The sequence below is a fragment of the Ranitomeya variabilis genome, chromosome 2 (genome assembly GCF_051348905.1).
Source record: "Ranitomeya variabilis isolate aRanVar5 chromosome 2, aRanVar5.hap1, whole genome shotgun sequence".
In the NCBI taxonomy this organism is placed as follows: domain Eukaryota; kingdom Metazoa; phylum Chordata; class Amphibia; order Anura; family Dendrobatidae; genus Ranitomeya; species Ranitomeya variabilis.
In genome coordinates this window covers 488,379,939-488,396,067 of record NC_135233.1, presented here as the reverse complement: position 1 = coordinate 488,396,067, position 16,129 = coordinate 488,379,939, and the positions used below count along the sequence as shown (strand labels likewise).

Here is a 16,129-nt window from a genome sequence, read left to right as displayed (position 1 = left end):
ACACGGATGGCACACTGATCCAAAACACTGATGACACCAGCACTGTTTTTTTGCGTACATGGTTAAACAATGATGTGTGAAGAAGGCCTAATACACATTTCTGCTGGCTATAAGATGGCATAGGTTTGCGTTATAATTTTGGGCAATTTCTGACATGAATTTAAGTCTACATCCTGCCCACTTTTCTTGCCAGTGTTAAAAAGTGTTGGGAAGTGCACAAAAAGTTGCAAAAAATCGGGCATATGTGGTGTGCAGCATAATTTCCTACTTATTTGCAGAACTGTTTTTGGCAGAAAGAGGTAAGATAAGTCTTGTATATAGGAAGAAAAAGCAGTGGCACTCACCGGTCCTTTAAAAGACATTGGATTTGCAAGGACCGGTGAGTGCCACTACTTTTTCTTCCTATATACATGTTAGCATCTCATTTTGTGAGCACCCGGTACCTGCAGGCTTGATTGCTCAGTCCAAAGTTTGGTTTAAGGACAAGTTCACACACACAGGTTGAATGGTACCAGCTTTCTCCTTGTTTTTGTTTCGGTAAGATAAATCCTCATTTTCTTTTTCTGCACTCTATACATTCTGTAGATCACACTGAGAGTGTTATTATGTTCTATACTCCAGCTTCCACAGACAGAAGTACAGGACACGGAGGCTGTGATGCAGATCTATGACTTTAATCGTTTCTCCAAGCACGATGTCATCGGTGAGGTGAGGCTCCTCCTGCGGGACATGGATCTGCAGCACGTCATCGAGGAGTGGAAGGAGCTGAATGATCCATCAAGTATGGAGGTGAGAGGCAATTACCGTATGTCAATGCTGGCACTACAATAAGTGCACCAAGGTCACTGTGCCTGGAGCAAAAGGCGTTCCTGCTACATAAGCGGAGAGGGACGCAATAACCTAGAGGTCCAGGTGCATAGTAGCTACCCCAAATCATGTAAAGGTAGCATGTCCTCTTTAGAGTCCATATGGCTCTTCTGCAGTAGGACACCTATGGTCAGTTGATAATAAAGAGAATACAACCAGATCTAAGGCTTCTATGGGTATGTTTCCACGGTCAGGAAACGCTGCTTGTTTGACGCTGCGCAGAGCTGCAGCGTCAAACAAGCAGCGTCCAGATGTTCCAGCATAGTGGAGGGGATTTTATGAAATCCCGTCTCCACTATGCGTGGAAACCCGCACGCGGCGGCCCTGCGACTCCGGACATGCTGCGCGTCTTTTCAGATCGCAGCATGTCCGTACACCTTGCGGGGACGCAGCGTCCCCGCAAGGCATATCACAGGGCCCTATGGGACAGAGCGATCATCCCGGATGTGAAGAGTTAACACATCCGGCATGATCGTGTCCCAGAAAGGGGGCGGGGCTTAGCGCCGAGCGGCTTCGCCGCTGCGGCGATACCGCCGGCCATCCTGAACGTGGAGACATAGCCTAACACCTATCCGACACCATCTTTCACAATATAAGCTGCATATATTAACCCTTTCCCTACTCAGTCAATTTTAATTTTTTCCTTTCCCTTTTTAAATAACCATAACTTTTTTTTTTACTTTTCAAATGCTGTGAAATGGTGAAAAAAAATGCAATTATATCATTGTTGTTTGGTTTTATTTTTACCATATTCGTGGTATAGTAAAAATGACCCGGAAACATGATTCTCAAAGTCAGTACAACTATGGAGATACCAAAGATATATAGTTTCTCTACTATTTTATTGGCTGTAAAAAAAAATATTCTGAATTTTGTAAAAAAAAAAAAAATAGATAGTGTTGATATTTTCCAATCCCCAAAACTTTTTTATATTAACAGAACTGTGTTTGGATTGTTTCTTTGTGTGCAGAGTCAGTGTTTTTGTTCATACAGTTTTGGAGCACATATGATGCTTTAATCGCTTTTTTTATTGCATGTATTATTATTATTATTAATGAGGTGACCGAAAAACGTCAGTTGTGGTGTTTTGATTTCTTTACAGCATGTACCTATCTGCTCAATTAAGTTCATATTTTGATAGATCGGATTTTTCTGGACCCAATAATATCAAATATGTACACATTTTATTTTTTTGCATTTTCTTATTTTTAACTGGAGAAAAGGAGGGTGATTCAATTTTGTATTTACTTTATTTTTTAGCCCCCTTAGGGGACTTGAACCTGCTGTCACCTGATTGATTTTATTATAGTTACATAGTTATTAAGGTTGAAGGAAGACTGTAAGTCCATCTAGTTCAACCCATAGCCTAACCTAACATGTTGATCCAGAGGAAGGCAAAAAAAACCCATGTGGCAAAGAGTAACTCCACCATGGGGAAAAAAATTCCTTCCCGACTCCACATACGGCAATCAGACTGGTTCCCTGGATCAACGCCTTATCAAGGAATCTAGTGTATATACCCTGTAACATTATACTTTTCCAGAAAGGTATCCAGTCCCCTCTTAAATTTAATTAATGAATCACTCATTACAACATCATACGGCAGAGAGTTCCATAGTCTCACTGCTCTTACAGTAAAGAATCCGCGTCTGTTATTATGCTTAAACCTTCTTTCCTCCAGACGTAGAGGATGCCCCCTTGTCCCTGTCTCAGATCTATGATTAAAAAGATCATCAGAAAGGTCTTTGTACTGTCCCCTCATATATTTATACATTAAAATAAGATCACCCCTTAGCCTTCGTTTTTCCAAACTAAACAGCCCCAAGTGTAATAACCTATCTTGGTATGGCAGACCCCCCAGTCCTCTAATAACCTTGGTCGCTCTTCTCTGCACCCGCTCCAGTTCAGCTATGTCTTTCTTATACACCGGAGACCAGAACTGTGCACAGTATTCTAAGTGTGGTCGAACTAGTGACTAGTATAGAGGTAAAATTATGTTCTCCTCATGAGCATCTATGCCTCTTTTAATACATCCCATTATTTTATTTGCCTTTGTAGCAGCTGCCTGACACTGGCCACTGAATATGAGTTTGTCATCCACCCATACACCCAGGTCTTTTTCATTGACGGTTTTGCCCAGAGTTTTAGAATTAAGCACATAGTTATACATCTTATTACTTCTACCCAAGTGCATGACCTTACATTTATCCCCATTAAAGCTCATTTGCCATTTATCAGCCCAAGCTTCTAGTTTACATAAATCATCCTGTAATATAAAATTGTCCTCCCCTGTATTGATTACCCTGCAGAGTTTAGTGTCATCTGCAAATATTGAAATTCTACTCTGAATGCCCCCTACAAGGTCATTAATAAATATGTTAAAAAGAAGAGGGCCCAATACTGACCCCTGTGGTACACTCAGAAGGACAAATATCAATGCCCACCAAGTCCCATGCGGGGATCCAACTTAGAAATAACAAAAGAGTAACATTCCAAATGCGTTAGTTACCCACAAATGAACTGAGACCAGAACCAGTAAGTCCATAATCCTTCCATGAAACAAGCAGACCTAATAGCCCTCAAATAATACCAGACATGATTAGAATTTTCATTTGGAATGTTACTCTTTTGTTATTTCTAAGTTGGATCCCCGCATGGGACTTGGTGGGCATTGATATTTGTCCTTCTGATTGTATTATGAGTGTGGGCACATGCACTTTATGGTTGCTCACTTTAAGGCCTTATTATAGATCTATTTTCAATCTTTGTAAGATATACCCACGTTATATACACATATATGTCTTCCACACTTGCTAGGGTTGTGTGTTGACTATTTTTGTCTACTTACCCTTGGTTTAAGGAATATGCTGTCCATATGGATTTTCCATGATTAGGGATATATGCATATATGTATGTATTATTTTCATTTCCCATATTATTGGTTCCAGGCATGTGCCTTATTTTGGGCTATGACTTTTCTCTCTTTAACTGTTTTTAATGTTTTTAATATTTTCACCATCTATGTTATACCTCAATAAAATTGTGTCATTTTTTTGCATACCATCCTGCTGCCTGGTGATCCCCATTCTTTATGACCAATGCTTGTTTCTTCAGAGTTGTGGTTTCCATTTTTCATTGGTTAAGGTTGGATCCCAGTATTAAATTATCCTTGGTGCCCCCAAAAAACTTTTATATGACCCCTGTGGTACCCCACTGCTAACCGCGACCCAGTCCGAGTGTGCTCCATTAATAACCACCCTTTGTTTCCTATCCCTGAGCCAGCTCTCAACCCACTTACACATATTTTCCCCTATCCCCATTACTCTCATTTTATGTAACAACCTTTTGTGTGGCACCGTATCAAAAGCTTTGGAAAAGTCCATATACACTACGTCCACTGGGTTCCCTTGGTCCAGTCCGGAACTTACCTCTTCATAGAAGCTGATCAGATTAGTCTGACATGAACGGTCCCTAGTAAACCCGTGCTGATACTGGGTCATGAGGTTATTCCTCTTCAGATACTCCAGTATAGCATCCCTTAGAATGCCCTCCAGGATTTTACCCACAGTAGAGGTTAAGCTTACTGGCCTATAATTTCCGAGTTCAGTTTTTGCCCCTTTTTTGAATATTGGCACCACATTTGCTATACGCCAGTCCTGTGGTACAGACCCTGTTATTATGGAGTCTTTAAAGATTAAAAATAATGGTCTATCAATGACTGTACTTAGTTCCTACAGTACTCGGGGGTGTATCCCATCCGGGCCCGGAGATTTGTCAATTTTAGTGATTTTTAGACGCCGTCGTACTTCCTGCTGGGTTAAGCAGGTGACATTTAATGGGGAATTTTTATCACTAGTCATTTTGTCTGCCATGGGATTTTCTTTTGTAAATACTGATGAAAAAAAGTCATTTAGCATATTGGCTTTTTCCTCATCCTCATCCACCATTTCACCCAGACTATTTTTAAGGGGGCCAACACTGTCATTTTTTAGTTTCTTACTATTTATATAGTTAAGAATATTTTGGGATTATTTTTACTCTCTCTGGCAATGAGTCTCTCTGTCTCAATCTTTGCTGCCTTGATTTGCTTTTTACAGAATTTATTTAATTTTCTGTATTTATTTAATGCCTCCTCACTACCTACTTCCTTTAATTCTCTAAATGCTTTCTTTTTGTCCCTTATTGCGCCCCTTACAGCTCTATTTAGCCATATTGGTTTCCTCCTATTTCTAGTATGTTTATTCCCATACGGTATATACTGTGCACAGGTCCTATCCAGGATGCTAATAAACAGCATATATACAGCAATCATACAATATTACCATGTGATGGTCTCCTGTGGTGCCCAACCATAAGCTGGATGTCATAAAATGGATTACTTGAGAGGCACGGGGGTGTTCAGCCAGCCTCAGCTCTCATAGGTGCCCAGTGGCTCCCTGCAATCGAGTCGCAGTGGAGACCTGTCAATCAACTAGAGCAGTGGGATGAGAAGCCGGCCAGGAAAAACCCTAGACTAGTCTCATCTCTTCCAATAGTCTCTGGCCAGCTTCACAAAAAATGTTTCCTCTGAAATGTTGTAACATGCCCGGTTGCAATTGTGTGCAGCCCAACGTCCAAATCATACTGTCTTTGGTTTTGGCAGCATGAATGAGGTGACAGTTTCCCCTTAAATAGATATATTAGACCTGATGACATTGGTATACTTACTATGAAAACCAATGTCAAAATGACTGTACCGCCTCTCTGGTGCTACTGAAATCTCACACTGCTCAGTACAAGCTGCAGCTGACCGTCAGACTGGATGGACGAAGATTTACTACACTTAGACTCATGAGCGCTCACAGTCTTTAGCTCGCTCGTGCTCATTTTAGTATCAGGATTATACAGAAATTTATTTATTAGTATTTATACCAGTCTCGTCTGGTCTAAGATCTTTTTAATAAGTTAACCAATTTGTGGTGTGAAATCTGGAGACAGATCCCTTTAAGATTAGTTACAATAAAAACTTTTTCTTGTTTATTACTTAAATTTTTTTTCACAGCAAGAACGGCTTGGAGAAATCTGCTTCTCGCTAAAATACATCCCTGTGACATCAAAACTAGTTGTTGTCATCCTTGAGGCAAAGAAGCTGAAGAAGATGGACAATGATGGATTTTCAGGTAACGTGAAAATAAGAGGAGAGGGCTGTATTCACACTACTTTTATAGCTGAATCATGAAACATCCTGAAATATTCCATTGACATGGAGGAGTTGTATCATACTTACATCACCACGCTCCTGCCCGCACTGCATGCCGTGGCTGCCTTCTCAGTGGTGCTGGTATAGAGGCTGGGTGGTTCATGTGCAGAGCGCCCATGCTTGGTCTTCGGACCAATCAGTGAGCCTTGTGTCCCTTTTAATTTTTTTTTAAATTAAATTCTTGTGCCCATTATTGTGTCTTGGATACTTCGGGTGCACTTTATTAACCTAAATTATCTGTACTCTGACCTGGCTGTCGTTAGACTACTCTATTGGCTTTGACCTTGGATGGGTTGACCGTCACTTGCTTTGTTGTTCTGTTCATCTTCATGGGGTTCTAGCCCAGCCTTACCAGGACTTTATGTTTGAACTCTGATTTTGCCATTATCTGTGACTGCAGACTTGTGAATAATCACAGGATTCTCGGGTACTGGCGTAGGGAAAGGGCGATCATGTGACCGATTTGCATACTTCTGACCAAATTCCGATTAGACTTGTCCATTCTTGCTCAATTGAATTGTATTGAGCGAGGCCACACATCTAGTCGGCACCTGACTGCATATATGCAAATCACTTACTTGTGGTCATGTGTTGGTCGCTGCTGACACTGGAGAATACTCACAGCGTGTATTGTACATAGAGTGACTGCAGACTTGTAACCTAAGGCCGGACAACCCTTTAACTAATCATTTTCTGGTTTTGGCTCATGACTTCAAACTCCTTTGGGCTCGATCCACCATTCAGTGGTTATTCTGCAGATATAAATTGGAATCCCTGGAGCCAAGTACAGATCCTTGTATAGTGGCTACATGTGAAAACCACTACTCCAAACAAAGTGGCCTGCCTGTGTCCCTCTTTTGAATTGATGGGTACCGTTATGGGGTCCATTAACATGTTATTTTTTTGTGTGTTTTAATAAGAAATTAACCAAATATTAGAGTCTGGCAAATTAACAGGACACTGGTAAAATGTCCATGTGGGTACACCGTGGCAGTCAGACAAGGGTCCTACAAACTTCCTCGTCTGACACTCAGGCAGTCAACATTAATGGTATTTCTTGCACTTACAAGACCAACATGATGTCATGATGTTGTGTGAGGTCTTGAAAACGCCAAAGGCATCTAGGATGTCATCATTTGAGTTCTGTCCGAGGAATTGTACAGAACCCTGGCTGGTGGCCACGGAGTACAATCATGCACACCAGACCAGGGTCCTGTGAATCTTTATGTTCATCTCTACTTAATAAAAATATATAAAATTCTAAAAATTATTTTTTTTAATGTAATTCTACAGTCAAATTAATATCTCTTCATCCGTTTAGACCCATATGTGAAGGTGCAACTTGCTCTGAATAAGAAGAAGTGGAAGCGTAAGAAGACGGGAGTGAAGAAGAACACGCTGAACCCATACTTTAATGAGGAATTTACCTTTGATGTGACTCTGGAGCAAATTCAGGTCAGGTTTCCAACTAACATTTAGTTCTTGACTAATCTTTGATTTATTTGCACAACACTTAGGTCACACAACCGTATTTTCTGTCATCAGAGAGAATCGGTCTGATTATGCTATTCACACTCTGATCAGAATTTGATCACAGAGTGAATCAATGTTGTCAGATGAGGAGAAAATGGAAAAAAATGTCTCCATCTTCTCCATTCTGTTTTGCGGGATCGTACTCGGACCAAAATGATAGTCGTATGCGACCAAAATGGATCATAAATGCAAACAGGGGACTTAGAAACTATCTCCAATCAGGGACAATTACTAGACCACACATATAACTCTTTTTCTCTCTTCTTTCTGTCTTTCAGAATGTGGACCTCATCATCTCGGTGTGGGACCACGATAAAGTGAACAAGAATGAACAGATCGGGAAACTGTTTCTTGGCTGTCGAGCTTCAGGAAATGCTTTAAGACACTGGTCAGACATGCTGGCACACCCACGAAGACCAGTCGCCCAGTGGCACAATCTGCAGCCAGCAGAAATTGTTGATAAGATCCTTGCCCTAAAGTCTCATTTAAAATTCCCTCGACCCAACAGATAATGGAAGTCCAACTATGAAGATTGTTAACAAAGTGGATGGACTCTTTCTGAGGTTCCTGATATCTACAAATGACTCCTATATTGGTCCTCTGTGGATCCATGTGAATCCATCAATTATATCTATGAATCCATTACATCCACCCATATAATGACTTACAAAAGGTTTGCATACTTCAAGACCAAGCTTAGAAAACGCTCATGCGTTCGAAATGTAATTTAGATAAAAGAACTATAAGATTTCATAAAATCAGAGATTATAATTCTCCATAATACCCTAAGATACAATAAAGAGGTTGTACTGTTAAAACAGGCTATTACCATAGGACAGGTAATCATCTGTTTATTGGTAGGGTCCGATTATTGGGACCCACCTTGATTGGCAGAATAGGGAACTATTAGCCCTGTTAGATTGAAGCGGCAGGGCACATTCACGACCTGACCACTATTTATTCTCTATCGGGCTCCCGCTGCTTTTTCCAGCAACCCCATAAGGAACGAATGGAGCGGCGGGTGGGCGTCCGACCTGTCACGCCATCTTATACCAGGGATCAAAGCTCCCTGAATCTACAGATTGTGGGTATCTGATAACTTGTTGTAACCTGACAAACCCTTTAATTACCTTTTACAGATTCCATTACTTAAAGGGGTTCTCAACTTCGGAAAATTTCTACTTCTTAAGGTTATCACATCGTGCCTCCCTTGAGATCAGGTGTAATCTGTCAGGATGTCCATCATATTTTTAATTTCTTTGCAGGTCCACCTGAGGGTGTCATGGTGTCAAATCAACGGGTTGACAGTGTTTTGTAAGATAGGTCAGATCTTCCAGAGCAAGAGCGGGGGTGCATTTTGTAGCCGTTCTCCAGATAATGAGTGATGAGGATCTAATTGATAACTGATTATGTCCACATTATCAACTGATTTTGTTTGTTATTCTCTGAGTGCCGATATCAAAATCTAGAAATTTCTCAATATGTCTTCCTATTGTTTTTTTCCCACAGCTTCTATGCTGACAATGCATTTCCTCAGTAACAAATGACAAACAAGCTGCGTATCCTGTAGTCAAACTTTTTTCCATTTAGCTCCTACACATGTTTGGTCAGTTAGCAGGAATTAAAAGGAGAGTAGATGAGAGAATGACTGCAGGTTCTGACTACACAGGGTTTGTTTGTAGTCTGTTACCATGGAGACACATACAGTAGATCTATATTGGAGCTGTAGAAGTAAAAGAGTAGAATTTTTTTTTTTTAATTAAGACATTACAAAGTTACCGTATGTCATTTCTCCTTATAATAATATTGGACAATACAATTAGAGTTAAAGGTTAACATGGGCTCTAATGCTTAACAATAAACCCCCATTTAAGGCTCTGCTTACACTACCATCATGACTACTGCGCTTCACAGAGTCATAACAACTTATGCATTTGCCATACCAATTCCTCACCAGGTTGTAACTTCCATGTTATATTAAAAATGTTATACTTATTGATGATTTTAAGAAGATCCGGAAGCTGGAATCCTTTTCCTTGACTTATAATCCCTCGACACTGCCGGTCTCCGAGACTTCTATGTAGGTGAGCTGACTCTTCCTTGTTCTCTACTTAGTCCCAACAACACATGACAGATCACATTGACTTAAAAAGGGGTCTCTCAAGTTTCCATTGGGATCTTGGTGCTTTTGAAAGCAAGAATTGAGTAGGTTGTGGTGCAATTCTTGCCATAAAAACACTGGAACCTCAAGAAAAACATCAATGTTATTACATCCCAGTAACTGGTTTACATTGTTCATTTTGTATGTAGGAAGCAAACAGGAGGCCACTTGTAGATACTACTGACATTTATGGTGGACCCTACAAATGCTGTATTGTACTTGCTTATATCTAGAACATAAATTATATCTAGAACATAAATTGTCATTTAGTTCTTTATTTATTTTCTCCTTGGATGCCATTTTACTGGACACCTATCTTACATGAATAAAAAATAGCACTGTCTGAATGACATAAAATAAAATAGATATGATAGCTGTGATATTACATGTCCATGAATCCTTAAATTATATCTACACGTCATGCACATCTATATATATATCTATAGAAGGGTTCTTACATAAAAGCAAAATAAAATATTTCCTGCTTCTGTGACTACTGTAAATAGGTAGCTGTATTTGGGATACTAAGGGTAAATTCACACTAGGCGTTTTTTCAGCGTTTTTTTTTTTTTGCAAGAAAACCTTATTTCTTGGTAGGAAAGAAGCTGCAGAAAAAAGCAGGCTTTCCTTGGCTTTTCCTAAAGGCTGAGTCACACATAATGATATCGTTAACGATATCGTTGCAACGTCACACTGTCAGCGCCGGCCGTAAAGCAGAGCACAGCGGTGACGTCACCGCTGTTACTGCCGGCACTGACACATTCAGTGCAGGGAAGCTCTCGGCAGCAGCACGTGCATTAGCAGTGCTCTTGTCGAAAGCAGTTTTAACCCTGTGGACGCCGGCGGGGGACGTGACAGACATCAGAATGTGAGTATGTAGTGTTTTTTTTTACTTTTACAATGGTAACCAGGGTAAATATCGGGTTACTAAGCGCGGCCCTGCACTTAGTAACCCGATGTTTACCCTGGTTACCCGGGTGCTGCAGGGGGACTTCGGCATCGTTAAAAACAGTTTCAACGATGCCGAAGTCGTTCCCCTGATCGTTGGTCGCTGGAGAGAGCTGTCTGTGTGACAGCTCCCCAGCGACTACACAACGACGTACCAACGATCATGGCCAGGTCGTATCGCTGGTCGTGATCGTTGGTAAGTCGTTTAGTGTAACGGTACCTTTAGTCTCTTGTGCATGCTGATAAAGTTTAGTGTGCAAACAAAAAAGTCCTATTGTACAGAATCAGGCTTTGGCAGAAAAAAACACAGCAAAACCTAATACCTATGCTTCTGTTGTGGATTTTCAGCGTTTTTTCACCACCCATTCATGTCAATGGGTGAAAAAACTGCTGAAAAAAACACTGAGAGAAGTGACATGCTCTATTATGTAAAAAAATAAGCAAAGCACAAAATACTGATGACAAAAAAAAACAAAGTGTGTGCTTGAGATTTCTGAAATCTCATAGACTTTGCTGGTATTGTAAAACGCAGCTGAATTTGTATTAAAAAATGCTGAAAAAACGCCTAGTGCGAACTTGGCCTAACTGAAGGGAATGGACTCAACAGCACATGTGCACCCACCTTTCCATTAACAGCAACCTAAGCTTTAAACAAGACAGGGTATTGCCGAATATGGCAATATGGGACCTGCATCTTCAGACATTTATGGCACATCATGTGAATATGGCATAAAAGTCTAGAATGACAATACCGCTAAATATCCCTGCAGCTTATAATCAGTGGTAGAACTTTTCAACTATCTCTGCTCCAGCGGGATATTGCTGGATTTGGAAAGCTGTCATACTGTCCCAGGAAGTTAACGGCATGTCCCAATTTCAACTGTATCGATGTCCTCACGATGGGTGTCGGCTCTGTGCTCGCTGCATTGCCTGAGGCTTGGCGTAGCAAAGACAATGACGTCACTAGATTGCAGTTCTTCCACTTTATCTGTTCTTCAGCTGATGTACTTGTCTGATCACATGTTCATCCATCTATGTAGTATGGAAGTAAAGGTGTACTGACAAGCGCAAGGGGAGAAACGGTAATACTTTCATATTAGTAAATTCCACAAAATCATGCCCCCAAATGATTTATTTAAATAAAGATAACATGGACAATTCCTTTAAGTTCACATTCACATCTAGCGCCCCCTTTTGTTAGCTACCCTGCAAGTCAATGTCCAACTCATTTCTGTTTTCAAGTTGTTTTTCTAAATCCTTGTCATCTATGAGATCTCCTCCCAATTTTGTTCAGGATTCTGAGGGTGTTTTTTTCTGAGACTGAGTGGGAACTTCTTCTCCTGCAGAGGTCTTATGATCATGCTCAGATGGATCCCGTTAAGGTACAGCCGTTACAGCCATCCTTGATTGGGCACAACCAACAAATCTTAAAGATTTGCAGAGGTTCTTAGGGTTTGCTCATTTTTATCGTAAGTTCATTAAGAACTTTTCAGTCATAGTCAAACCTCTTACTGATATGACCAAGAAGGGACTGACTTTTCCTCTTGGTCTACTGTGGCTGTTGAAGCTTTTGATGCCCTCAATATATCCTTTTCTAAAGCGCCTGTCCTCAGTCAACTTGATGTTGATTTCTCTGTGACATATCTCCCTGATACTAAGAATGATGAGGTAGATGCTTTATCATGTAGTTTAGTTCTGACTGAGGTGGACAGCCGTATTTGACCCTTGGGGCTCATACTCATCTGCGAAGAAAACAGAAGAGTGCAATCCAATAAAAAATCAGATTGCACTCTGAACACTGTTAATCTATGATACCCTGCTCATCTCCAATTTTTTTTCAGCTCAGATCGGACTGAGAAAAAAAATCACAGCATGCTATGATTGTCCTTGTATCTAGGGTTGAGACTTGTCAATACAAGTCAATCAGTGCGATTATAAAATCACAATGCACTCGGACCATGCGAGTGCCATCTGATTTTTACACATCTATCTCCTTGAAAACTTGACATTTCATCAACCGTGTACAGTAAAATTACAGCGTGACAGGTTAGAATAAAATAGATAGAATATATATATATATATATATATATATATATATATATATATATATATATATATATACACACATAGAATAGATAGATTTAAAAATGTCATTGACATACTGTATATAATTAGTGAAGTGCTTGCGTAGCTTACTCTACAAGTATTTAATTAATTAATAAATACATTTCTGAAAAAGAAATGGCATGGGATCCCCTGAAATTTTATTAACCAGCAGAAGGAAAGCAGACAGCTGGAGACAGATGTTTATTGCCTCGGAAGGGGGTAATACCCATGGAGCTTCCCAGGCTATTAATATCAACTTACAGCTGTATACTTAGCCTTTACTGGTTATTAAAATGGGGTGCCACTCATAAAAATGACGTGGGGTCCCCCTTATAATTAATAACTAGGAAAGTCTAGGCAGTCAGCTGCGGGCTGATATTAAAAGCCTAGGAAGGGGCCATGGATATTGACCCCCTCCCAGACTAAAACAGCAGCTCTCAGACACCCCAGAAAAGGCACATCCATAAGATGAACCAATTCTGGTGCTTAGCCTTGCTCTTTCCACTTGTGTTGGCAATTGGGGTGATAGTTGGGAGATTGATGTCAGCTTTGTTAAGCCCAGGGGTTAGTAATGGAGAGGCGTTTATAAGATGCCACCATTACTAACCTCATAGTTAAATTGTAAAAAATATCACCCAGAATAAAGTCCAATTAACTCATTTCACCTCACTGACGTCACCGCAACGTCAGAAAAGTCATCGGAGTTCAGAGCCGATAGACTCATTTCAACTCAATGATGTTAGAAGTTTTCCCACGGCACTTACGCTGACATCAGTGAGGTGAAAGTAGTTAATTGGATATGAGCTCCGCTTTTCTTTAGCATGTCACCTCGAGGCACCGAGCTGGCAAGCACGCGCAGCTCAATGTTTCTGCTGGATGGCAGGCTGTATAGTCGTATCATGCAACAATTCAGCCTGCAATCTAGATGCTGCATAGCTAGACACATCACAGTCCAATTAGATTATTATCTTCACGTCGGAAAGGTGAGAGATATGGTTGTTTATTATTTTAATTCTTTTACAGGGAACATTGGCTTCGGCGGAATGAATGTTGAGGTGAGTATAAGTGTTTGTGGTAAATTTAGATTCAATAAAAGAGTCTGTGTCATTATTTCAAATAAAGGACTTTATTATTGGTGTTTTTTTTTTTACAATTCGACTATGGGGTTAGTAATGGGGGAGTCTTATAATGGGGGCGTCTCCATTACTAACCCCTGAGCTTGATGTCAGCTGCCAAAACAATGCTGACAACAACCTTCCCAACTACCCCCCTCCAATTCATGTAAGTTATGGCACCGGAATCCTGTGTCTGCACCCAGTACTCCCTCCACAATACATACCTTTTCCTCTCTTCTATGGGAACTGCATTCAAGGATCTTCTGCACAGGCGCCGGTGAGTGACTGTGACCTCTTCCATGAAGGCCGATAAAGTGGTCTTCCCGCTTGCTCCCTGCATAGTCACCGCTAGGAACCATACATGTACAGAATTATGTCAATTCAGGGAGGGAGTGGGGAGAGCACCTTATCAGCAAGCACGCCGGAGGTCACTGGAGTGTAGGTCGCCGGCACCTGCGTAGAAGATCCCTGAATGCAGTGCCCACTGAAGTTGAATCAGCCTGTAAAATGATTTTCCACTTTGATTTTGAGAATCATTCCAAACGCAGACCTTCTTGGGATATTAATTTTGATTTACATTGATCATTTTTATGTTTTTTTTGCTCTCAACACATTCCACTATGTAATGAATAAAGATTCGCAACTGGAATATTTCATTCAATGATATCTAGGATGTGGTATTTTAGTGTTCCCTTCATTTATTGGAGCAGTATATATATACAGTATATATATATATTTATGGAAAAAGATTTCCTTTGAAAACTATTTTTTGTAAAAGACAGAGAATTACTCTATTTAAAAGCCGATGTTAAAATTGCATTGCAATTGGATCGAATTTGCATGTCAATCGAAGGTCATTTGAATGCTAGAAATTGAGATGTAATCACATGAAAATTGCACGACACTTGCATGACTCTCGTCCCACTTTTCAGGACTGATATGGGACCTGGGATATGGGTATGAGCGCATAGCAAGACTCTTTTGAATATATTCTTTCAAAGCCTCCCTCTCTGGAGGAGAAAGGTAAAAGAAACGAGTTTTAGGCATCTTAGCTCCTTGTATGAAGTCAATAGTACATTCATATGACCTAAGCGGCGGAAGAACATCACACTTAGTTTCAGACAAAAACATCACAGAAGTCATGAATGAATTCTGGAAGGTGAGTCTTCACAGATGCCAAAGACATTATCTGAAATCCAGAAAAGCAGGAGTCGCCCCATGACCTGATCTCTTGAGTCCTCCAGTTGATTACAGGATTGAGCTTAATTAACCATGACAGGCTTTGCACTAACTTTGCAGGTAGAGAAAGAAAAACCATGAATGAAATGGTATATATATATATATATATATAACACTCCTATTTCACCGTAGAGACACTGTACTTTATCAGATATAATAACATATTACTTTTAATAGTTATTTAGAAATAGAACACATATGTGAACAATACATACAGTTGTGCTCAAAAGTTTACATACCCCGGCAGAATTTTTGCTTTGATGACCTTTTTTTGGAGAATATGATTGATAACACCAAAACTTTTTCTCCACTCATGGTTAGTGGTTGGGTGAAGCCATTTATTGTCAAACGACTGTGTTTTCTCTTCTTAAGTCATAATGACAACCCAAAACATCCAAATAACCCTGATCAAAAGTTCACATACCCCATTTCTTAATACCGTGCATTGCACCCCTCTAACATCAATGACAGCTTGAAGTCTTTTGTGGTAGTTGTGGATGAGGTTTTTTATTTTCTCAGATGGTAAAGCTGCCCACTTTTCTTGGCAAAAAAACTCCAGTTCCTGTAAATTCCTGGGCTGTCTAGCATGAACTGCATGCTTGACATCTCCCCAGAGTGGCTCAATGATATTGAGGTCAGGAGACTGAGATGGCCAGTCCAGAACCTTCACTTTGCACTGCTGTAGCCAATGACAGGTCGACTTGGCCTTGTGTTTTGGATCGTTGTCATGTTGGAATGCTCAAGTATGTCCCATGCGCAGCTTCCGGGGTGATAACTGCCAATTTGCCTCCAGTATTTGCAGATAACATGCTGCATTTATCTTTCCTTCAACTGTGACCAAGTTTCCTGTGCCTTTGTAGCTCACACATCCCCAAAACATCAGCGATCCACCTCCATGCTTTACAGTAGGAATGGTGTTCC

General features: G+C 40.4%; 1 protein-coding gene across 2 annotated transcripts in view; it reads left to right on the top strand.

Annotated features, from left to right (window-relative positions):
* The window catches only part of SYT8 (synaptotagmin 8), a 69,797-nt gene extending 59,617 nt beyond the window's left edge, over positions 1-10,180 (top strand). For both annotated transcript variants that reach the window (XM_077287884.1, XM_077287885.1), the window contains exons 6-9: positions 622-789; positions 5,909-6,026; positions 7,428-7,561; positions 7,918-10,180. In XM_077287884.1, coding sequence (XP_077143999.1) covers positions 622-789; positions 5,909-6,026; positions 7,428-7,561; positions 7,918-8,151 — 654 coding nt within the window. In that variant the 3' untranslated portion in view covers positions 8,152-10,180. The remainder of the gene's footprint in view (positions 1-621; positions 790-5,908; positions 6,027-7,427; positions 7,562-7,917) is intronic.
* Positions 10,181-16,129: the final 5,949 nt, after the last annotated feature.